We start from the raw sequence: 25,376 nt of genomic DNA, 5'->3' as shown, positions 1-25,376 counted from the left end.
TGACACTCAAATTGAAATGTATTAGTATAGTATGGGAAACTGTTTCAGGAGTGAAACTCCCTGGGAGTGTTTTTCCATAAATATTCTTCCAGTGGAGTGAAATCTTTTACATGTCTGTCGTAAATGCAACAAAGAACAACTCGTGAGATTTGCTTGTGAGATTAGCGATGTCTTATTTTTGTTTGTTTTTCCCCCTTTGCACCCTTAAAATAACGCCGAAATGAACTATGGTTCAACTCTAAAAAATCAGCTTCAAAAAAACCAATTATGTTCCCAAAGTCAGAGGGGAGCAGTGAAAGTGTAACTTCAAGGTCATGCCTAGTGTTTAGTAATTTTAAGTTATCATGTAATAAAATAATTTCTATAAGAACTTATGCTTCCCACACACACACACACACACACACCCCCCGGTCTTTTGGCATTCTGCAGGGCTTGGCCACATCTTCTATTTAAAAAAATCTCAAAATTTAAATTAGGAAGATTGACTTTTGTAGGATAGTTATAGTTAAGGAGCTATATAGACACGTTTTTGGTGCAGCATTAAAGTTTGTGTTCTCTTTAAGAGATTACACTAAATTATTGAATGTAATATTAAATCTAAAGTTTTACTGTGTGGATTTTTAGGTTTTTTGGGGAGTTGAGGGTTTCTTTCTTTCTCTCTCTTCTTTTTTTTTTTTTTTTTTTTTTTAATTAGGCATTTCTTTAGGGTTTTTTTGCTAGCCAGTGAAACTTTTAAATATCATCAGTGAATTTTTCCAATTCTAGATTTGGTGGAAACCACAGATTACCTTCAGCAATTCACTGGGAACCCAACCCACGCGTTGGGAACTCTAGGCTACAGCAGCACATAATGTTTCAGGACAGCCACAGGATGTCTCCCATGGGGACCCACTAACAGCTCTCTGTCTCTCCTTGCTTGGAAGGAAGGCTAAGAACTGCTCATCTATCCTCTGTGGCTGCTTTTCTCCTTTTCCTTCCTTTCTCTGTCAATAATCTAATATGTAGTGGCTGTGGGGCTTTCTCTTAAGAAATAATGAATCATTGGCTTGTGATGATAACGAGACATGGCCCAGCTAAAGCCAGATGAACAGATAAAGACTGGGGCTGAGAGCAGGGCAATGGAAGAGCATTGCAGCTGAATCCAAAGGTCTGCCTGAATCTTCAATGCCTGTTAGGTGTAAACCTATGATGACATCTACCAGAAATTGCATGATGCTTTGCTAGAGGAAATAGACTGTAATAAACTCAGGAAACTCAAAACTCTTTCCTTAAGTATTTTTTGGTGGTGAGTGCTCTTGGAGCACATTTTTATGTAACTGTAGAGTTTTGCTATGACCCTCTGTGACTTTCCACAGGGGATCTAGGGCAGGCTATCTCAGTGACGTGGCTGCCGTGCACTTTTTCACTCCTTTGCTGCATGGAGATGTAACACGAGAACTACATCTTCTTTATCCTATCTCTTCCACTAGTAATGCCCCTGGTAGTTCTGTTTCCCATTTTAAAAAGTTGTGCTGTAAAACCTGCTAGAGCTGGTGCTGTGGGCTCTTGGAAGAGGGCTCTTGCAGATTCCATGAGGGTCCTGAGATGTCACAGCCTGGGGGAACAGAGCAGAATGAATAAGCAAGAGAAACAGTTGCTCAAAGGAGAATGGAGTTGTTGGGTTTTTTTGTTGCTGGAGCTGGTGTTTTTTTGAGATCGGTTGTCCATGTGAACACTGTATGATGTGCCTTCTCTCTCCATCTTCTCATAGCCCAGCCAGACGGGAGGCATGCTGTAGTTCAGGGAGAGCTGTGGCACGTAGGCCTGTTGTTACCCTTCGTACCCAGAGTGTAGGTGCAAGCAGTAGAAATGTGTGTGCATGCTCATAGCTCAGCTACCTCAGGCTTATGCATGTTCCCTCTGCTTTGGATAGGCAAACAGGTAACATATCTCAAAGGGCTGTAAGGAAAATAACTTTCAGCCTTGGAATTTCAGTTCTCCTGTCAGTGCTGTAGTAGCCTCTTGGTGAAAGAGTTAATAAAAATCTTACAAAATATCACTCAATGTTTATATTTGTCATTTACATATTATAATACATAGCATCTGCAATCCAAGGTGTTTATTATGAATTTATCACGTGATAAACCTTAGTGTGTGTCATTGATGATCATGGCTTATGAGCAGCGATGATCAGCTTGTTTAACACCATCTGAGACACCAGGAATGGTCACTGAAGCAATAAAATGGAAATTCAGTCACTTGTAATGAAAAGCTAAGCAGAAGATAATCAGGTGCTAAGATGCATTTCTTGTGTGTGATTGTAATATGCGGTCTAGTTACCTGCCCACCCATGCTGTTACTCTGTTCTTTGGTAGCCTGGCCGCCTTCCAAGTTCGTGAGCTGCTGTTTGTGGGTCGCAGTTTGTTTCAAAGCCAAAAATTAGCTTTCAGTTTGTCCTAGGTTAGAATTTAATACTGCATCAACTTTGGGATTTTTGCTTGCTTTACTTCAACTGCTTTTGCAACTGGAGGTAGCTTTTAAAATACTTTACTTGTTATATCCTTGTTGGATTTTGTATTATTTGTTGAAGTCTTATTGAAATGGTTGCCATAAGTTACTAGTGAATACTGAGAACAGTTCCGTAACATTTGCTGACCTGCAGTATTTTTAAAAGGTAAATTGGATGTACTGATGATCTTTTTAAGCTTGTGCTCTTGTAAACCTGTTATTTTTTATGATAATTAATTTCTTGATGAATTTCAGCTCTTTAAAAAACCACACCCACCGAAACGTGTTAGAAGCCGGCTGAACGGAGAGTCAGTGGGAACCTCTGTGCCACCTGGTTCCACAAGTGACAAGATTTTTTTCCATCATTTGGACAACCTGCGGCCATCTCTTGCCCCAGTGAAAGGTAAACTGTATAACCACAGTAATTGTTCCTGTTTGTTTGCCAGAGCATTCAGAGTTTCAGCAAGATTGTCCTTTTCCATGTTTTGCTTAGTTCTGATGTGCTTCATGACTGTACTTTTATGAGAAAGACAAATTTAAAATACCCTAAAGCTGTAAAATTGTGTTCTTAGCTACCTTAAAGTGTACATGGAAACACTAAATCTGTGCTTTAAAATAGAGGAATAAAATTGGGCCTAAGCAACTCTTAAAAGTTTTAATTTTATCAAACATTATTCAGGGTACATTGCTTCTGGTCCTGCGATAGCCTCAATTTTTGTGATTTTTGTAGCAGAAGGATTCTTTATCACAGTGCCAAGAAATACTGAGAAATGTTGGCAGGAAAGGGTGGTGTTGGTAGCTGCACTGAGATGAAAAAAGGTGGGTTTTGACTTCGTATCTGACATTGGACTGAACAAAAGTTAATGGTCTGTGAGGCAGGTAAATGCCATACAGCGATTTCTTTCCTAGTTGATTAAATGAATCTGTGCCTGCCTGCTGTAAAGAGAGAAGGACGTGCTATTACACAGGACATAGCAGGGCTACACTCCAAGACAGGGAATTAGAAAACACTAATTTGCAAAGCTTGGGGAAAAACAGGTAGGACAGCATGGGCTGTAGTCAGGAATGTAGCTTGTGGGAACACCTGGCCAAGATGTTGGAATCAACACTGAAAACTTATTTTTACTTGTGCTGAAAATGGTACAATGGCTTTTAAAAACCACAGACATTTTGTCTGAAGAATACCTTGTGCAGCATTGCAGGTGGGATCAGAGCTATCCATGATCATCAGGGTGTTCTCCCCACTACTGCTGGTGCTTAGCCCTGCATTTGTTAGGAATGTAGCAAAACTTGCCATCATTGCAGTTGAAAGGAACATTTGTCTAACACAGCCAATACAGAGATACTGCTTTTGCAGAGCATCAGGTATTTAATGGGGTCAGATAGTATTTGTCTGTGCTAGCAATAAAACATAACTCCATCTTCTTTTTTAGAGCTCAAGGAGCCTGTGGGACAGATCGTGTGTACTGATAAAGGCATTCTGGCAGTAGAACAGAATAAGGTTCTCATCCCACCTACATGGAATAAAACTTTTGCTTGGGGCTATGCAGACCTCAGCTGTAGGCTGGGTACTTATGAGTCGGACAAGGTTTGTAATCTGAAATTTGTTTCAGTGCTGAATGTACCACAAGTAATTAGTACTCAACAGTGAAAAGGCTAACAATGGAAATTTGTTTCACATGTGAATGAAATAATCTTGTACTGCATATGTTTTATTGCTCCCTATCTGGTGATCTTCATCAGAACGCTGGCAGAATGACATAAGCCAATTAATAATAATTTTTTTGCCAAGTCTACAAAACATGAATGAATTAAATCTATGCAATTAAAGCTCATCTCTCATGTTCCCTCAGGAGGCATCTTATGGCAGAGGCTGGAACTGCTTCGGTTTGAGGAAAAACTGCATAATGGATAGCAGCAATAGCTTAGTTACTTAATGGTCCAGCATGCAGGATGGCACTCTGGTTTTTGTTTTTATTCTAACAAACACTAATCCTGCAAGTAATTCTTCTTTATTTTCTTTATTTTTAGGCAGTAATTGTTTATGAATGTTTGTCAGAATGGGGCCAGATATTATGTGCCATTTGCCCCAACCCTAAATTAGTTATCACTGGAGGAACAAGCACAGCGGTCTGTGTGTGGGAAATGGGCATCTCCAAAGAAAAAGCTAAAGCCCTCACACTGAAACAGGTAAAATACAATAAAGATGCCATTTGCATAAATTACGTTACAAGAGCAAAGGAATTATGAAAGGGGTATTGCTCACATAGTAAGCTTTGAAACCATGAATCCAGCAGACCTTTGAAGAACTGAGTGGTCAAAGTACTGATCTGCATTGAAATTGGGCAAAATGCGTATTTAAAATTGCATTGTTTTTACAGATAGTTGATCACTAGGAGCTTTTTGGAGATATGGGGAATTTGGTAGCAACATTAACAAAATTATACAAGTATGTTTTATGAAATTATCTGCTTTAGTGTATCATGCAAAATTGTGTTAGGGAGGGCAAGGGAAGGAGACTGTTAATTTTTCCTTTTTTATTTTTTTTTAATTTCTTTTTTCTTTAAAAATATTTAAATTACACTTCTGCGCAAAACTTTGCTCTTTCTGGCAGTGATGTTTGTGGAGCAGAGTATACTTTTTCAGAATCACCTTAAGTTGTTCATGCTTTGTTAATTGAAAACATCAACTCTTAATCTAACAAATGAGCACTCATGATTTAAAGTCAGTTGCAGCTAAGTGCAGACTGTCTTGTGCGTTTACTAAAAAAATCCCAAAACCACCAACCAAAAAACCCAATACCAAAACACAAAACCCACCCATAAACAAAACAAAAACAACCCCCAACTACCTCAAAATATTCTAGAAGCTGTGTATCATTGTTACAGGTAGCTAGGTTGCTAAGTGTTACTGTTCCTGTTAGCATCTTAATAGCAGGACTTTTTCTGGGGGAAAGTTTCCAGTGAAACTTAAGAAATTTAGAGAATTATTTAATAACTTCCCTTGTGCAGTCTCCAACAATGTCCAAAGCTGTGTTTCCAAAGCGTTTTACTTAGGAACAGTGCAAAATAAAACACTGTATCTTGAATTTCAGAGCAGCATATTGAAGGCCATTTACTGTACTTCAGCCAACAATTTGTAACTGACTAAACTGCAATAATCTGACTGTATTCCAGACTCCTGTTCCAGTGGGAAGGTTAAGCCTAGAATGTAAAAGCAGGGTCTGATACAAGTAGATGGTTGTAATTTTCTCCTCCTTCCAATTGCCTTTGTGGTTGCAACTCTTTTTCTTCTCTCTTTTATCTTTTCTCAAACACCAACAGAAGTTTATATAGAAGCCATTTCATATTTACAAAGAATTTCTATTTCCAGAATGTAATTTCAGGTGCAGCCTGGAACACATACTGACACTGTAAATAGGCTGCTGATGCAGGTGGAGGGTGCAGAATGGGTTGGAAATTAATTCTGGGGTTGGTTTGGGGGTTTGGTTTGGTTTGGTTTTTTTCAGTAGAAGGCTATATAACATTAGACCCTTGAAATTTGTTTTTGTCAGAGTACTTTTTAAATGGAAAAAATATTACTCCTATCATTTTCAATTATCAAAATACTTGCCAACTGAATACTTGTAAGTTGGTTGCATCTTCTGATAGGATATTCGTGTTTACATGATCTGAATCTTTTCAGATAAGTGGGTTTAAGTGGGTTTAATGTAGTATTTTTTGTGTTCTCCCCTGATTGCAGCTTGTTCCTCCTGACTTTTGTTTTGCAGGCATTACTGGGTCATACTGACACTGTCACATGCTTAACAGCATCGCTAGCTTATCACATAATTGTGAGTGGATCACGGGATCGCACCTGCATCATCTGGGATTTGAATAAACTCTCTTTCCTGACACAGCTTCGGGGTCACAGGGCTCCAGTTTCAGCACTCTGTATAAATGAATTAACGGTAAGAACCAAATACCATTCACCAATGTATGATGGGAACAGTAGCAAGAGTCAGAAACTGTTAAACTGAAGATAAATAAACTGGGCTTTTCTGTTAGTTTGGCAAAACTTGTATAACTCACGTGAAAACTAATTAGCTGGTTTAGTGAATAACTTGCATCTTTTGTCCAGAGATGCATGTGGGTTTATTACATGCAGAGCAGCTTGAGTTCAAAAGGGCTTAGTAACAGTGCTGGCAACAGTATAGCTAGTGTGGTGTTCAAAGTGGGTTGTCAAACCTGCCACAGGAGCTAAGAAAAGATTTTGATATGTGACCTTGGTTGACTTCTGTTCTCTTATGCTTAATTTAAAGGAAGCAGAAGATACCTTGCATGAAGCTGCAGTGATAACTGTAGCAGAAAGAGACATATCCTAAAAGCTTGTCTCCCTGGTGGTCCCATAAGTTACAGGTTGCTATTTATCCAGCTCCCATGTGTGTCAGAGAATTTGCCTGAGTTGAAACTTTATGTAGGTGATCCATCAGGGCTGGATGGACCATGTTACAACCGGAGCAGGTGTAGTGGTTGAAATCAAGACAAAACGGGGCTATAATGCAATGAGGGGGGTAGCAAGAGGCACAGATTATTAGGTGCTAGTAGTCTGGTGCTTGTAGTGTTGCCAGTGTTTTAGACTGCAGCTCCCATTTCCCCTCTGCACTGGTTTGGACCATTACTTGTTCTTTTCCCCATAAGGAAGCAAATCAAGTTTAAGGTGGTACGTGTGGTGAAAAAGAGCAGAGTCAACACGAGCAGAGTCTTTGAAAACTGAGAAGGGAAGGTACTGAAAATAATGCTGATGGATTTTTATGCTGTGAAAAATGGAGGTCAACTCGTATGCAGTAAATATGACAAAGAGGTTGCTACTAAGTCTGGTTTTCTCTGTACAGATTTAAAAAAATGTTTATCATCCTAAAGATTTGTTTAGGTGGCCAAACTCAGCTTGACTAGAACTTCCTGAAAAGTGCCAGCCTCGATGGCTGAACTTGGCTTATAAATGAGCCTGGCTTATATATTTGCTGAAGAAAACCTGAGACTTGTATTGAAATAAGGAGGTATTATTTGTCTTTGCAGGGGGATATTGTATCATGTGCTGGCACTTACATCCATGTATGGAGCATTAATGGCAGCCCTACTGCAAGTGTAAACACTTTCACCGGCCGAAGCCAGCAAATAATGTGTTGCTTTGTGTCAGAGATGAATGAGTGGGATACCCAGAACGTCATAGTAACGGGACATTCGGATGGAGTTGTCCGGGTAAGTACCAGGAATCACTGCTTGAAAAAATAAGTTTACGCCTTAGTAGTAGTAGTTAGAGAAGTCATGTCTATCCAACAGAATGTCCTGGCTGGTACCAAAAGCAGTCCTGTGCTTGGGCGCTCCACCTGAACAAGTAGTCCTGCAGGAGGGAGGGAGTCCAGGCTGGATAGTCCAGGCTGGATAGAAAGTGCAGACTGCCTTTGGTGCTGGAACCAGCTGTGCCATTTCTGCACAGGGTGGTGCCCTGTATCCTGTCCACAAATTAGATGGACATTGAAGATTCATGGAAAACTGTTTTAGTGAGCTGACATTCCTATGCAGTCTTTCATTTTTCTCTCTCCTTTACGATGCATCCATTGTGATGTGGTAACGAGCAATAGTCAGCAGCATACACTTTCCTTTCTGCTCTATTTTGGTCATCAGCTTTCATGACTGGAGATTGTAGTTTTCATTCACCATTTTTGTTCTACACACTTTGAGACAATTAATTTTGTTGCCTAGAAAGAAAAGAGGAACTTTTGTGGCATCTCTGATCACTGCAAGTCTAACCTGATTTTCAGTAGCTTGCTGTGTGCAGTCCTGGATCTGCCTTAACTGGAGTCTGCTGGGCAGATTGCAATGTGGAGTTGATCTTTTTTATTTGAACAGCTAAGATGTTAAATAACGGCACAAGATTTGTTCATTTGTGATTTAGACATGAACATGGATGTCCTCTTACAGTATCTAGCCCCCGAAAACAGGGCTTAGTATGGAGATGTGTCGTGGTTTAACCCAGCCAGCAGCTAAAAACCACACAGCCGTTCACTCACACCAGCCCCTGTGGGATAAGGGAGAGAATTGAAAAGGAAAAAAAAAAAAAAGTTGAGATAAAGACAGTTTAATAGGGCAGAAAAGGAAGGTTATGATCATAATAATGATAAAAGAATATACTAGTGATGAACAGCATGATTTCTCACCACCAGAAGCCGATGCTCAGCTAGTTCCTGAGCTGTGCTGCCTCCTGGCCAACCTCCCAGTTATAAATGGAGCATGATGCCATATGGCATGGAATATCCCTTTGGCCAGTTGGGGTCAGCTGTCCTGGCTGTGTCCCCTTCCAGCTTCTGGGGTATGCCTCGCCTTCTTATTGGCAGGGCAGTGTGAGAAGATGAAAACCCCTGACTGCTTGGCAACAACTAAAACATCAGTGTGTTACCAATGTAATTGTCATCCTAAATCCAAAACACAGCACTGTACCAGCTGCTAGGAAGAAAATTAACTCTATCCCTGTCAAAACCAGGACAAGATATGACCTGTCTCTCATGCTACCGGTGCAAATGCACAATTCTAGTAAGCCATCTTAACTCCAGAAGTAGCTCAGAAGCAAGCTAAGAGTTCAGTATGTGCCACTTTGCTTATCCCCTGTCCCTCCAGTTCTGGCGGATGGAGTTTTTGCAAGTACCAGAAACACCAGCTCCAGAGCCTGTGGAGATGCTGGAAATGCAAGAGGATTGTCAGGAAGCGCAAATAGGTATGTCTCCTGACAAATGTTTTGTATTTGCCTTTTAACTGATCTTTGCTATACATAGGTAAAATCCTGTGGTTATACAATGCAGAATGGATGATGGGGATTTTGTCTCAAAAGATGATAGGCATCCAGCGTGCATAACAGAGCATCTGAGATCTTTGTTCACCACCTTGCTTATGGTAGTTTCATACTGCTACGAGTAAGAAAAAATCATGCCTGTCATAGCTTTTTTTTTTTTCTGTGAAGACTGACCTTTTCTGTGTGTGGTTTTTTCTGTTATCAGTGAACCCAATGGAAGCTACCATTGTGCAAGAGCTAGATTTTTAATTTTTTTTTTATTTTTATGGAATTATAGCACAACAGCAGAGTTAAAAAATCTACTGATGGGCCAGCATGCTGTTTAGACAAGCAGTGCTGGCCATATCATTTCCCCCTGTCGGAAGATTTTGGTCCGTGCTTGATGGGTTGTTTCTTTTAGCCATCTCATCTTCCTCTTACCCTGTTCGTGTTGAAGATATGATCTGGATTTGGTTCTGGATTCCATGATACTCATTAGTAATTATTATATAAACACAGCTCTTTTTTTTTTTTTTTTTTTTTTTTTTTTGCAGTGTCACTAGGAATGTAAATATCTTCGACAGTTGCTTTTATGTATTAACAAAACCTGTTACTAACAAATCTGCATCGTGTTTGTCAGTCAACCAGAGTTTCAGCATAGCTGACTGTACTTACTTGTGTAAGTTTTGCTGAAAGGCAGCAGGATTTGGTTTTGCTCACTTGAGCATTTTTGAAAATTTTGTTATTGTGTCAGAGTATTGTAGGAAATAGTATTCCTTAGCTGAAGCTGTTTTCTGACACACCAGTGCAAAAAAAGATGAATAGTGTGATTCCTGGCATCTCTGCAAAGGCTTTGAGATGCCTGCATGCAGTTTCCCTCTAGTCATGCTATGGTGGTACCTGTTGGGCTGTAGGTAGTGCAGCAGCAGAATAGGGAAAAAGCTCAGGCCATAAGCAACCTTGCTAACAATGTATTCTCTCCTGTTGGGTGAATCCAGGGCAGGAAGCCCATGAAGAGGACAGCAGTGACTCCGAGGCAGATGATCCATGCATAGGCCAGGACACAAAACTGCAGGAGAGCCAGAGCCAACCAAGCAGCACCAGCCACAGGCCTAGGTCATCATCAAACAGAGCAGCGGCAGCATGGTCAGCAGACAGCGGCTCTGATGACTCCAGGCGTTGGTCAGACCAGCTCAGCTTGGATGAGAAAGATGGCTTTATCTTTGTGAATTATTCTGAGGGACAAGCAAAAATGCATCCCCATGCTCAGGTTAACCATCCCCACCCCAGCTATGCTGAAGCACGGCACTACAGCAAGCTTAAACAAGGTAAAAGAAACTGGACACACTTCCTCTGTCAGATAAATGTGGTATCACCACTGACCCATAAGGCAATCTCTTTCTGTCTATGCAGCTTTGATCAGGGTTGGCTGATAAATTTCAGAATGGTCAGTGAAGAGAAAAAATTGTGTGCAAAGGTTGCATGTTGTTCAAGCTTTTCCTGAGAAGTTTACCCTGGCTGGCAGCTAAGCTGCTTGCTCACCACCACCACCTCAACTCCCTGCCGTGGGATGGTGGAGAGAATAGAAAGAGCAAAAGCAAGGGAACTCACGAGTTAAGGATGGTCTAATAAGCGAAGGAAAGAGGAAGACAAGAGAAAGTGGAGGGCAGAGTTGATTGGGGGAAAAAGGGAAAAGCTTGACACTCTGCAAATACTGCTGAACAACCACCAAAACACTGGTATGCTGTCATACTGTTTAGCCAGATACCCAAAACACAGCATCATATGAGTTTTATGAAGAAAATTAATGACAGTTGGAAATCTGAGACTTGACTAAAAATAAAGTAAAAAAAATTTAAAAATGAAGCTATCCCAGTCCTGTCAGGCTTTGGTATAGGGCTTCCCTGTGTATGTCACCATTCTCTGCAGCTCCCAACTGGACTTCAAGAAATTGGAGGCTCTGTACATTGTTTTATATCCTCTCCTTTCTTACAAGCATTGGGGAGCTGTTGAAAAAAGTGTTTTCCCTGTGTGAAACTTGAGTCAGAGTTATCTCTGGGGGAGATTTTTTTCTTTCTACAAAGTCACACATACAGATATGTTGGGGAAGGAGGGAACAAGAATGAGAACAAGAAAATTTGCTTTTTCCCCTCCTATTTCCTGCTCATTTCTAGGATACAGATGGGAGCGTCAGTTGGTGTTTAGAAGCAAACTAACTATGCACACGGCATTTGATCGCAAAGACAACGCACATCCAGCAGAAATCACTGCACTCGGCATCTCTAAGTGAGTAGCTTGCAAGCAATTGCTGTTTTGTGGTGCTTCTGTTTAGGGCAACTTTGTTCAAGGACTGAGATAAAAAAACTAAAATAAGTAGACTTACTCAGCTGCGTTATGTTACACAGTGTTGTTATAGCTCAGTTTCTCAGTCACACAGGTTAATTTGCGCATTAGTAACTATGCCAGTAGTTTAACATACTACATATTCTGACAAATAGAATTGGTTATCGCTGTCTGTGTGTTACTGTGCCAGAGTTGTTGCAGGAATGCTTTTGCTTTTTTCTTGCAGGGATCACAGCAGAATTCTTATTGGGGATGGTCGAGGCAGAGTGTTCAGCTGGTCCGTAAGCGATCAGCCTGGTCGATCTGCAGCTGATCACTGGGTGAAGGATGAGGGAGGAGACAGCTGTTCCGGCTGCGCAGTCCGTTTTTCACTCACGGAGAGGCGTCACCATTGCAGGAACTGTGGACAGCTCTTCTGTCAGAAGTAAGCCAACCATCATTCTCCTTTGGGCTCTTTTCCACACAGAATTTTAGGCTGGGTAAAGCTGTTCCATATAACAGAACTCTGCTGAAAGATTGAATTTTCCCTTGCCAAAACAGAACTGATGAATTAAAAACATAAAAACTTACAGGGAAGAATTAGAAAAGACAGACCAGCCCCTTTATAAATCCAGTCAGCAAGACAGGTATCAGGAGAGAATGAAGTCTACTTGTAGCTTTGAAAACATCCCTGCCACCCATCTGGGAAAAACTCCAGACAAATGAACTTAGCAAAGGAAAAACCCCACAAACAAAAAAAACCCTACCAAAACCAAGCTGCTTTTGCAGCAACTAGTTGTTCTTGTCAGTCTACAAGCAACCTGGTCAAAATGTAAACTGTGCGCAGGACTGTAAGGATGCTAATTTAGGAGCTACTAGGAGCGTGCAGCCTCAGACAGGAAAATGTATAACACAGGGGATTTATGTGAGCTCCCCTTACCCAGGGTCTGAGGTGGGAGTCTCTTCTCTGGTCCACTGGGTCAGAGACAGTATTTCTAGTGTCATCTCTGTAGCTATACTTTGAGTCTAAGCTGGTGACAACAGCTGGTTTTAAACTACCTCTCACGCAGAGTCGTTGCATTGATTCTGTGGTGATCCTACAAGTTAAATTCCGCTTCTGCCACACTGCATTGCATTGCACAGTTTTCTGCTATTTGAAGTCATGATGACAATTTCCACATGTGGATAGAAAAAGGCCAGGTTGGGGGAGAGGACCTGTGTTCACAGCGATGTTTGTTTTCCTCTACAGGTGCAGCAGGTTTCAGTCCGAAATCAAGCGTCTGAAGATTTCATCACCAGTCAGAGTCTGCCAGAACTGCTTCTACAACCTGCAGCATGAGCGGGGTTCGGAGGAGGGGCCCAGAAATTGATGGGGTCATGGCAAATGGAGACCTCATCCAGCCCCACCATCACTCCAAGAACTAGTGAGAGTATTGTGCGGCGATCAGAAGGGATTAGAATATTGTCTGTTTACACTTAAGTTTATACTGAGTTTTAAGCACTAAAAGTAAAAAGGGATCATTGAATTGATTGGTGTTGACAGAAGGTAAACGAGGCTAACGGCATAATTAAGTGAAGAGCAAGGTCCAGGAAGACATGATTAATAACCGCAAATCCAATTGAACTGTCAACCCCTAAACCTATGTTGACGTGGCTATTGAGAAGATCCTCACTTATCCTAAACACCCGTTCTTGTCTTGTTTTTGTAGAGCTAGTCATCTTTATTGGGGGGAGGGGGAGGGGAAGGCTTTTTAGAAGATAGTTGTAAATCTGCCTTCTTCGCAAGCAACTGTGTATATTGTAAATAGGTATAACGGCCTTTTTATCTAAATATGAACTTAACTGCCTGTTACATGGGACTTCAGATTAACCACTATACTTTGTGTGGCATCTTTATCTCATCTATCAATTTAAATACGAATGTTTAAAAAAACCGAGAAAACTCAAAGGCATTATGCGTATTTCTGTTAAAAATCCAGTCTGTGCATGTTTGTTCTTTCAGTTGCCCACAGTATCTTAATTTAAATCAGGCTATTCATAGAAATACATGGATTTTTTCAAAAGAAAACATTTTTGAGAATAGGACTTGGAGTATTTTATTCTAACTGTAAGATAACAGGAACTAAATTGTACACTTGTGTTGCATTTTATACCAAACTATTTACCACCTCAGTGTTGTTCATATTTAATAAGGCCTCTTTTATACATATGTCAGAGCTGCAGTTTTAATTACTTAATGTTCATTAGCAGCTGATTCATGCAGTGCAAGAACCAGCTTTTACCTTCTTTAGTCAATAGCAATTGGCTTGCATATAGGTACAGAATGAATTCCTTGTGCATAAAATTTAACCGCTGGTGTCCTGTAGCTTATTTGCAAAAAATCTTTTGGAACAATAGGCATTGCTCTAAAACAGGGTGATGATACTAGTCATGTCAGAAATGCTTCTAAGAGCTATCTTTGTGTTTCAGCACATGGCATCAATTTGAGGACAGCAGTAGATTTCCATTATGGTTTTTAAGTTCCAATATGAATTTAATTGCAGTATTTTTTTACTACTCATTTATTTTGCACTACATGTGGGATGAAGTAGAGACACTGATATATCCACTGGGATTGGAACATGTGCATTGGATAGGCCCATGGACTTAATTTCTGAATGAGGTCTTGCCAGTGGGTTTGGGGGGCAGGGGGGGTGGGGGGTGGCGTAGGCAACTGGCTGGTGTTTGGTTTTGTTTTTTAACGTATGTATATATATTTTGTAAATGGGTGACAAACTGATCTAGATCTAGCTATATTCACAATGGATTCTTTTAAATAGCGGTAAGGATGTGACCCAAACCAACAGAAGACAGGTGGCCCCACTTTTGCTCTGTTAGTACTTCAGTGAATGTCTTCACTCCAGACAATGAGATTATCCTTCACTTGGAATGGTTTGGGCAGACGCTGGCCCTGGGACACCAAATGGTTAAAACCAGCACTGTCATTGGAATTGCACCACTGAAGATGCCAGATCCTCTGTGGTGGTGTGAGCTCCTTCCAGAAGGTCTTGGCAATGCAGGGGCACACACCTGTCTTCTCTTGATTTGAGCTTCTAGCGGTGAATAATTTGTTAATCCTGACCACTTAATATTTACCCTGGTATCACATGTTTATGCACTGAAGGTTAAATATGTATTTTGATACATGTTTGTTTATTATGTATGTGCTGGTCTGTAAAATGAGATATATTCCTGTTTTGGTATGTATACTAGGTCCCCAAATGAACAGAAAGGCTTCTCTAGAGCCCTTGCACACTGTTGAGTAAATGCAGGTTTGTTGAGATTAGCTGACCCAAATAGATCCCTTTGGATCCAAAGAGTGATGATCAAGTAGCCATGCTGCATGGCTACCCTGACAAATTTGTCCCTAAAACCAAGAAGTCGTCCTCAGTAAGCATGTGCGGAGCACTGGAATTTCTGTGTTCAGCTGTTCTCTCTAATGTTGCCTTCACCCTTCCCAAAATGATGTGAAACCAGCATAGTTCAGAAGACAGGCTAGTGGCCTTAATGTTTTCAGTTTGAAGAAAAGGCTCTTTTAAGAACTGTTAAATGCCTTTGAGTCCACAGAGTTTTCTTCCCCTTGCCTCCAGATTTCAAATCAAAACCAAATTTAAGGAAGTCTTCTTTTCTATGGACTGGAACTTGTACAAGTTCAGCCACATAATTAAACCCTAACAAAAACAAGATTTATGACAATAACACTGATGTAATCTAAACACTAAAGCAAACAGTTGGCATATAGTACTAATGCAGGGTCGTGAAGATAGTGGGCTGTCAGTGAAGAGGTAGTCGATTGCGTTCAGCTACATCAGCGTGTCGTACGGGTGGTGGTCTACGCTTTTGATTTTTGGCAGCATACTAAAAAAAACCAAACAAGGCCATTATTCTTTACAAATTCTGTAGCGTAGAGGTTAGTCCCAATTTACATTTTGCAAACAAATCACCACAGCCCTCTGACTTAATTCTTCGGTTGCGCTGTTCCAAAAACCATGTTCTCGTTTGTAGGAGGTGGAGGGGAAAAAACACACCTGCTCGTATTTCCTCTGGCAGCTGGTGCTGTGGGCAACTGTTTTGTTCACTTGGGAGTTGGGTTTTTTCCATTTCTTTCAAGCTTCTAATGCAAATACTTGCTTTGTTTTCCATGTAAAAATCTGTTGAGCAAAAATATACTCATATACACTAACATTAGTAGACTGTATTCTCTGCAAGTACCTCACATGTCTTCTCCTGCCTTGTTCTTTGTAGTATACTTACTCATGTACTCTTAACATTCGTATGTAGTGTGCAACTGTAATGTCATGCTTATGAGAGGGGGTTGGCTGCCTCTAGCCGACATTCATCAGTTCAATAGCAAAACACTTTAGATAAGTTATTTTGCACTTTCTTATGTATAAAATTGGTAGAAACTTATATTTGCTTTGTATCATTTAAAGACTCCTTTTGTTTCAGTAAATGAACTGTGTATAAAATATTTATGCAGTTAAAACTGTTTTTAGAAAGTATTTTTAATTTCAGCAAGTTTGGTTACTTGTTGCATGACTATTAACACAGCTGACTTTTTGTGTCAGTGCAATGTATATTTTTTTTGTCCTGTTATTAACTTGTAAGCCCTAGTTAAATGGCCATTTATTTGTACAGCATCAGGAGTAAATTGAAGATAACTGGCTAAGACTGGAGTGTGGAATTTTGTACTATATTGCAGAATCCAATATCTGTTTTTTGGTGGTTACGTAAAAGGCCTGACGATTTACTATCTAGTGTGCAATCTGTGATATCTGAATGTTCATTGTATATTTGTCTCCAATGCAAAAAGGTAGAGTAACACAATTACAACAATACATGATTAAATGCAATAGTTCAGGTACTGAAGTATTTTTTTCATTTCAAATAAATACCTGTTATTTACCACCAAAAAGCTGTTTTGCATTTGTTGGAAAGATGCAACATTTGCAGCTGAATAAACATTTTTAACATGGGAGTGGTAACTAATGAGTGACATGTTTCTATATCGTCATGAGCAGTAAATTTCTATTACTTGTTACGATTTTGCTTTCTGAACGTGAGTACGGTCATCCACGATGATGCAGTGTGAAATTGTGTGTCTTTGTTGATTTGATTTTGCTTTATAAGTGTCATTGTAGAGCACGAAGCCAGCAGAACTTGACAGCGTGTAGAAGAATAGGCTGTACCAATATAGAGAAAGCAGACAGAAAAGAATGATTTAAGTCATGCTGGGTAAGGACAGTGGAAGAGGAGGAAGTATCAAAATCCAGTTTAAATCATCTTCCCCAAGAAGAGAATGACTGCTAGAGCAGAACTTGACCTTATGTGGTGAGAAACAGCCTAAGATCCCCAAGTGTTGAAATATTTTACTAATTCTTCATTTTTATACCCTTTTCTAAGGTGGTAATGCTACAGAATATGAGTTTTCACGTTGGTAGTTAGCCACCAGTGTTGGCACGTAATTAACAGTTTTTCTGTAACTAAAACCCAGGCTTTGATGCAGTTGGGCCTACCATGTTCCTTGGCTGATGAGCACCAGAATTGACATTGCATTCTCGGTATATGACAGTAAGTGAATTCTTTGGTAGTTAAACGGAACTTCTACCAATGAACTTAACTGTCTATGCTTCCTGCATTTAACTCCTTCCATGAACTCTTTGGGGGTTTTAGTTATATTGGAGTATGCTCTCAAGCAGTAGTTGTAGAAGCAATTTTCATAACCTCCCTAAGCCATATCTTGGTTGTATAGCACTGGTAGTGTCCACTTTTCATAGGTTTAAGTATTTCTCACTCAGGAGTTTCCATATTGTAAATCTTTTCATACACTGAAAAAAAAATGTTTTCTCTTTAACAGTTACAGGGAGGTTACTGTATTTCTCAGCACACCTGCGGACACTGCACAGCTGCAGCCTGGCGTGCTATTTTGCTGTCACGGAGCAAGTCACGAATGAACTTCATCAAAGCATTTTGAGTCAGTAAACTGTGCTGACTGTGGGGAGCAGGGTCTGGCGTTGCTGCCCACTCTTTGGGAGGAGAGATGCCCTCCTAACCGTAGCTCCAGGCTGCTCTGTGCAGCTGGATCGTTCAGCATGAGGTATTTCAATCTCATTTTCCTGCAGGCAAAAAATGAGTTTGCCATCTCGTTGATTTGTGACATATTAAGCTAGCTAACTTGTGCTTAACTTGGTACAGCGTTTTGCATGGTGCAAAGAACTTTCCATTAGTGTCACATCCTGCCTACAGACTGCCCTGCAGCGCCTCGGCTCCGCGGCTTGTGAAGTCTGATGGAGGGCATCACTCAGCATTGGGAAGGTGAGCCAGCCTCACTGGGTGGTTTTGTGGCCCTCGTGTTCCCTCAGCACCCGATGGTGTATGTGCTCCTCTCCACCTCTGCCAGCCTGTGGACTCCCTTCCACAGGTCTCTTGGAAGCCTGCTTTGATGAAACAAAAAAAATTGCCCTTTGAGTTTTCCGAGCGGGTCGTGGAGCCGGAGGCCGAGTGCTGTGGCTGGAGCTCGGCAGGCAGGGCTGTGCCGCTGCCTCTGGCATCCCCCGGGTGTGGTGGAGAGCGGAGGTGCCAGGAGCAAGTATGGGGAAGCAGCAGGGGCAACAGTCCTCATGGACCTTTTGATCGGGAAAGTGCAGTCCCATCCCTGCCCCATGGAGCACAGGCTTTGGTGTTGACGTTAAGACAGTGCAATTTAGAGTCCCTGTTGCAAATGGGGTGTTGGCAGAGTGAGTTTGGCTCCTTTCTGTCCAGACAAACAAAAGGGTATTAGGGAAGCCGTAGCTTTTTGTGAGGTTCACGCACTAAACCTGGGTCCGGGAGAAGGAAGAACGGTGCCCTGTGAAATTCATGGCAGCTCAAATGTCAGTGTTGGAGCTGCAAAACCCCCAACAGGCATCAGACAGGCCAGCAGCCAGTTTTGGATTGAAACAAGTCTGTGAGTGACAAGGGCAGCTCACTGCAAGTGCACCAGCCTTTAACTCCAAGTCTACCACAGCTCCTGCCTGGCAGAAGCACCTCCTGAGGCCAGGTGTTCAATTTAGCAGCTAAAACAAATGGCCAGGTTTTTCAATGCATCTGTTGGGTGTGCCTGTTGTTCACAGGTCTGTAGCTGTCTGATTTGGGGCAGGGGGCAGTTGTTACAAACTAAAATGTGGCATTTCATTCTGTGATAGTGCTGTAGCCCAGTTCGTTGTTACCAAATTTGTGGTCAACTTACTGTCACCAAATTGTCTTTCATCACGGTTGTGGTGACTTTGACAGTTCAGAAAGGTGAGGTTTTGGAGCCTGCTCTCCAGGGTCAAAGTGCTTTCTGCTGTATGCTGTTGTAAAAAATGCATGTGTATTTGTAAAGAATTGGCAGTGGAACACAGACCTCTGTCTCCATGTCAGGACACGGTGTTGATTCACCAGTGAGGTTAGCGTGCCTCACAATGGAGAGAGGAGGATGGGGAAGTGAGCACAGGAATGGGACCGATGTGTTGGGAGCCAAATCCTTCCCTATCTTCCTGGGGCAGTTGAGTGATGTTGTGCTGGGCGTGCGGCTGGTCCCAAAGAAGAGAAATTTGTAAGAAATGGGATGAAAACTTGAACACAGCCACTGATGAACGTAAGCACAATCGTGCCTGCTCAAGAGTCCACCACAGCTCCCACATGCTGCCCCAGCTGAGACCCTCTGTGCAGCGGGGCAGGCAGGCCAGCAGGACATACAGCCTTCTAAGTGTGAGCCAGTGGTAGCTCAAATTCAGCCAGTTTTGCAGGTGCTGGCCCTTCAGCACCTTCCCCTGGGGAGGAGGCACTGCTCCCTCCCACTTTGGGTTCCACCACAGCCTGTTGGAGCCTGCTCTGCTTTGGGCAGAACCGCAGGGAGGATAAAGTGCCACAGCACTGAGCAAGAGCAAAGATGACTTCTGGGCAAGAGTATGTTACAAATGAAAATATTGATGTATGGTTTGGGCCTGTGTGTGCAAGCAGAGCAAGGCTCTTGCCCCATAGCAGTGACAAAAACTTTGTGCAATCAGCCACAACCCCCATCCCATGCAGGTAGGCCGGGGTGTGGGTGTTGACACAAGCTGCCCTCAGCTCCAGGTAAAGCTTCCACCCCTTCCCGGGGTGGGGGCAGCTTCTGTGAGTGCCCCAGGTGCGCACAATGCTTTTCTTAAAGCATGGCTGCTCTCCCAAGCCCATCCTGATGAAGTTGGGCAGGGAACAACCGCAGTGCTGCTGGGCCTCGGCCGCCCTCCTCCTCCCTGCAGGGCATGTACATGGACCAGCAGGTCACAGGACACTCATTGCAGGACAAATGCTCCGATTGCAGTGTAAGCTAGGAGCCATTTCCCAACTGCTGTGAAAGGGCAGGTGTGAGGAAAGGACAAAGCTGTCCACACACTACCCAGGCTCTTAAAATTCACCTACCTGAGCAGTGATTACTATATGCTTACCACCATAGGATACATGCATACATCTAAGAGCTGATCAGCTCCGAACTGAGCTGAGAACTGGATGGGCAACAGAGGATAACAAAAAAGGACTCGCTTTAGCCCTACAAGGGTGGGCTAGGGCTCAGCTGTAGGAAACTGCTGGGACTTCATTGAAGCCAAGGCTGGTCCTCTCAAGGGAGAGAGAGTAAAAGTAGGTTTGAGTTCAGGTACTGTAAAAGCAGTACTAATTAAAAATAATAGTGATCTTAGAGTTACTTCCGCAGATGAGTTAAAACCCTCGGCTGCTATTTTCTCCTTACCGTTTCTTTTAGGATAACTGAAAAGTCTTGAATCCACAGAGAAGCCAAAATACATTTTTATTGGGGAGGCTCAATTTATTTGTTTCCACTGTGTCACATTCCACATTGCTTACCATGACAACTACCCAGGGTGCTTTTTCTTCACAAAACCCCCTTTTTTTTTTTTTTTAAGATGGACTTGTTTTAGAGAGAGGGCTTTCTGATTTCTTAGTGTATATGTATTGGTATTTCTTTGTGTATATTTCTTGGTATATATCTATATTTCTTGATATGTATACATGTATTTTTCTTGGTGTATATATAGTGCATATTTATTTCTTAGTGTTGTAATATATCAAAATATGAAAGACAAAAATAGCAAGTTAGAACATGTCGCCCTGATGCAGCAAAGCCCATGGATGCTGACGGAGCACAGAGATAGCAGGTACTTTGCACTGGTTATCACTGGGTCAATGTCTTTGTAGGCAAAGCCTTGGTTAGCAGCAGCTTTTTATGGCGGGGGTGAGGCCCAGGGCTAACAGGGCAGTTGTGACACAGCTTGAGAAGCAGAAACTTTTCAGGTAGTTAGCAATGCGGTGGAAGAAGAAAAATCCAATTTTAGTGACACAACTCTAGAAGCCAATTCTTTATTAAAAGATCTTTTAAGCATTCCAGTACAGACTTATCTGCTCCACTAGCTTTGAGTTGATGAACAAACATGTTTGGTTTTATTTAAAAAAAAAAAAGGCAAAATGGACACCTCTATAAAATTAAGTAGTAGATGAATTATAGACACTGATTACACCAAACATAAACATCAAATTACAGGAATTATACACAGTCCTAAGGCAAACTATGTAACGAATTTATGCAATTGCACTTAAGTCTGTAGAAAGTTATGACACACACTGCTGCCCAAGCACTTGATATCCTGCGTCAAGAGGACACCCCGCTGGGCATCTCTGCATTGAGAACAGCAGCTTCGGAACAGAGGAATACCCGGGGTGTTGCTACACCATACATTCGGCTTGTTGGGTGAGTGACCAATGGACTTAGCAGTGCCCAACCAAATGTATCTAAGAAAAATTAATACTAAACCAGTTTCACTGGTATCTGTTGGTTTGTGCTTCTCCCTTAGCTACAAATCCTGATGCCTTTGACCACAGCACATCTGCCTGCTGAGACAGAAAAGGTGATCTGATACCCTGACCCTGTAGAAGTCAGTGGAAATCCTGTGGTGAGTCTAAGCTTTCATAATTTTTTGACTGTGATTTCTTTCTACGCTGCTGTTCTCAACCACTAACTGTGCTCTGTGATTATTCTCCAATCGTGAGCTTTTCAACCAAAAGGGATTGTTTAATACAAGGTCTTCAATACAAACTGTTGGATCTCATCCCCATTTCAATCTCTTGCACTACGTTCACCAGCTCTCCTAAATCAAGGCTGCAAATGACATTTTAGCAAGTTCCCCCTCCAAAGCACGAAACCCCTCTTTCCAGGTGGTGGAGAGACCGAGCTGGAACTTCAGTTGTAGTCTCAACACCTCTCCTAGTAAATCCTCCAGCAACACGGGGCCTTCTGTGCCTTCCATATCCTCACAGTACAAATTAGCATCTAGCTGGACAGCGTTTTTCACCTTGCTGTACCTGCAGCCCACCCTCCTGCAGTGCCTGTACAGTGAGAAATACCGCTGCTCCCAGGGGAGTGTTCAGGCAAGAAAATACTCTTACCGGATCCAATGGACTTCAGAATCCATCCCTAAAGGGCAGGAAAAAAGCAACTGCTTGTTATGGTTTGCTCAGTAGGTCACCCTTAATGTTCAGTTTAGTCTGTAACAAACAAAAAATACTCTTTTTGTTGAAACAACAGATGCATGGGAAAGACAGTGAGCTACAGAGCAAACTGAGATTCTGTTTCGTTTCATTCAGTGTAACATACCTCTAGTGATTCTTCAATAATAAACCTCTCTGATAGGCAACTGCTGCTGTTAGGACAATTTGCTCTTTGTCTTCAAGTAGAAAGGAGCTCTCTGCTAGACAAGAGGATTTTGCTGGTCCCTGCGGTGTAAAGCTGGTTGCTTGCAGAGCTGCTATAGGCAGCAGGAGGCTGATTGATAGAAAAAAACCAAACAAACCACCCTAGGAGTACAGCTTCATCACAGCAGAGCAGTACCTAGCTCTGGTGGAGAACCTTATGCCAAGACATTTGCTGGCTGGATGTTACCGCAGCACTGCTAATTTGGTTCCCTGATACCACTATGACAAACCACTTCCAGTTTCCCCAACATGGCTTTACTCCACTGACTTCATAATCCGTGCACTCCATATTCAGCGGCATACACCTATGTCCCACTCAACACATGAATGTGTCAGCAAAGCTCACTCTGCCGACATGGTATCAGTGTCAAAACAGCCCCAAAACTGAAATGCAGGGCCAGGGACTTGTTCTACTGACTCTTCAGTGAGAATGATGAAAAATGCATCACCCAGGAAATTGCAGGTTTTTCCTGACTTCTTGGAGAAACACAAGGTTTGGTGCAGTTGCCACTAAATCTTAGGAGAGTTTACTGTCATCTTCATAGAAAAAAGCAGTATTGTGGTCCAGGAGACAGAGACCGATGGTCCTCGTAATGGAGTGTTTCTACAAAATGTTTTTCACACTGGCACTCAAGAGTCTTGCAATGTACAGCATGAAACAAGGAATCCACACAAACCAGTGTGATGGTACCTCTGTTCTTAATGGAAGGAGGAACAGGCAAACTACTGGGCCACTTGGCACAGCATTTCATCTCATCAGTGGTTCATTTACTTGAGAATGAGATGCAGAAAACTACAGTGAACAAGCAGAGAAAAACCTGTGTGTAAGAAATGCATCTCTGTAATCTGTGAGTTACCGATTCACTTTTGCTTAGAGCAAAATGGCTCAGATCTAATTTTATGTATGTGCTAATTTACTTGTGAAATTTATTGGTAGCTATGCAAAGTACCTGTTAAATACTGGTAAGTTTTCAACTTCAATACAACTAAGTGGTTCCAATGGTAAACCGCGCTACATGCCGAGTTCTTTCTCCCGTACATTTTCAGGCGCTGCATTTCCGTATCAGGAGACATCCCTTCACTGCAGTATGCAATTCTAAAGTTAGCCCGGCTTTGAGCAGGGGGCTAGGCTAACCCAGAAGCCTCTTCCAATCTAAGTTTTTCTGTGATTCTATAAAGGCAGTAACAGCCACCTGTGATACATCCTTATCTAATCATCTTCTGTTCTGCAAAGCTTTGTCTTATCCCTTCCTTTATAAAATGTAAAAGAAGTTATGGATGGCTCCTTCCCCTGAGAGGATAACCACTCTGTTAGAAGAAATAAAAGCCCTCAACCACTTCTGTTCTCTATGAAATCAAGCAACCAGATAGGGATAAAACAAAAAATGCCCCAAAACCACCAATGAGAAGAAAAAGCATCGTTTCATGTTACATCTGGGTCAATGTTTAGAAGCTACTCTAACTGCCAGGTCACTCCTCAGAGCACTGGCTCTTCATTTGCAGTGTTTTTCATTAGCAGCCTGCATTTAATACCATATCTTCAGCTTGGCAAGTATCCAGCACTGCTCAAAAAAACCCACCAGTGTGTACTTGTCACAAACACCCCCAGCACCCTTGATATCTTCTGTCTGGATAGATGGCTAGCCGGCCGAACAGAAAAGAGCAGCATTTGGAAGAGGACAATGTCAATGGAGCTTGTCCGAATCCCTGCAGCACTACTTAAGCCTGTCTTGACACTTGATACCAAAGCCACCCCCCACAGCAACTCCCTCCCCAGAGCTTGACTCTAACCCTTCACTGTGCCCAGAGTAAGACTGCTGGTGCTGTGGTTAACCCTTTCCTAGCAACTATCGGACTTGCTGTTTTAGCAGGTCAAGTCTTTGGCAGGAGAAAGGCTGTCAGCTGTTCACACTGCACCGTAAAGCAGTCATAACCACATTCCCAGAGCAGCCCTCTGAACCTCTGTCAGGCGCAACTGCTGCTCAAGTGCTCGGGAGAGGCTGCGTTTTGCCGGTTTCGCCACAAACGGGTTGTGGGAATCTTCAAATTCACCACAGACTGAGAACCTGCTCTCGCTGGTAACAACTACAAGTGTCCCTCTGCCTCAGGGAAGCAAGGCTGAGCCCAGGACTGTGACCAGCAAACATTCTGACTGCAGTTGAAGACTGAACCCCAGCCCTGAAGAAAATCTGGAGTGAGAGAAGGGATTATTATTGTAAACCAGTGATGCGCTTGTTACGGAGGCCTGGGCAACAGCATCCAATACAACAGATTTACACGTACCAACTCACAAGCTCTTTGTACTTATAAACTGAATATACACGTTACATACACCATGTAATACACCAAGTGATGGCACAAAACCAGCATACTCTAAAAAACCTAGTACTTAATGCTGTCAATACAACACTGTGCTTTGCTGGGTGCTGCTAGGCCTTTGACCAGAGGCACGGAAGAACACGTGGAATGACTGCCTAAGGTATAACCCTGGGCTAAAAGGTCTAAAAGTAATGAAGATACGTTCTTCACACTGGAAAATGAGAATCAGGCCTGGCATCTCAGAAATATTTTTCCTTGTTGCAAGGTGATTTAGTATCAGGCAATTTCTCTTTCACTTTTTTTGTTTTGTTTTTACAATTGTGCTGTTGGAAACATCCATAGAAGAAAAATATTGTGGCAAGCCTCAGAACCACCCAGTTCTTCCCTGCCCGTATTTCATGGTTACAGGGTGACTTGGAGGCCACAGGAGCCACACACCTGATGTGGAGCGGAGGAAGGAGGAGGTCTGAATGAGGCACAACAGGTCAGATCTTCACCTGCTGCCAACAGGTCACCTGCAGTCTGTGTCACAGCAGCCATACAAGCTGGCTCAGAGCTCTGGCCCCCGGTGCCTCACTCACAGACTCCTTCCAGAAACGGAAGTGGAAATGCTTCCTTGAAGTATAAAACTACCCTCT

At 42.2% G+C, this 25,376-nt stretch overlaps 1 protein-coding gene across 6 annotated transcripts in view; it reads left to right on the top strand.

Moving 5' to 3' along the window:
• WDFY3 (WD repeat and FYVE domain containing 3) overlaps positions 1 to 16,326 on the top strand; it is a 181,867-nt gene extending 165,541 nt beyond the window's left edge. For 5 of the 6 annotated variants that reach the window (XM_075751284.1, XM_075751289.1, XM_075751288.1 and 2 more), the window contains 10 exons: positions 2,743 to 2,890; positions 3,921 to 4,075; positions 4,519 to 4,677; positions 6,257 to 6,436; positions 7,545 to 7,727; positions 9,144 to 9,240; positions 10,293 to 10,622; positions 11,469 to 11,580; positions 11,864 to 12,061; positions 12,866 to 16,326. In XM_075751284.1, coding sequence (XP_075607399.1) covers positions 2,743 to 2,890; positions 3,921 to 4,075; positions 4,519 to 4,677; positions 6,257 to 6,436; positions 7,545 to 7,727; positions 9,144 to 9,240; positions 10,293 to 10,622; positions 11,469 to 11,580; positions 11,864 to 12,061; positions 12,866 to 12,986 — 1,683 coding nt within the window. In that variant the 3' untranslated portion in view covers positions 12,987 to 16,326. The remainder of the gene's footprint in view (positions 1 to 2,742; positions 2,891 to 3,920; positions 4,076 to 4,518; positions 4,678 to 6,256; positions 6,437 to 7,544; positions 7,728 to 9,143; positions 9,241 to 10,292; positions 10,623 to 11,468; positions 11,581 to 11,863; positions 12,062 to 12,865) is intronic. The other variant, XM_075751287.1, reaches the window with a different exon arrangement.
• The last annotated feature ends 9,050 nt before the right edge of the window (positions 16,327 to 25,376 follow it).

Source organism: Balearica regulorum, chromosome 4, assembly GCF_011004875.1.
Source record: "Balearica regulorum gibbericeps isolate bBalReg1 chromosome 4, bBalReg1.pri, whole genome shotgun sequence".
NCBI lineage: Eukaryota > Metazoa > Chordata > Aves > Gruiformes > Gruidae > Balearica > Balearica regulorum.
The sequence above is the reverse complement of the archived record's forward strand: the minus strand, read 5'-3'. Positions and strand labels throughout refer to the sequence as shown.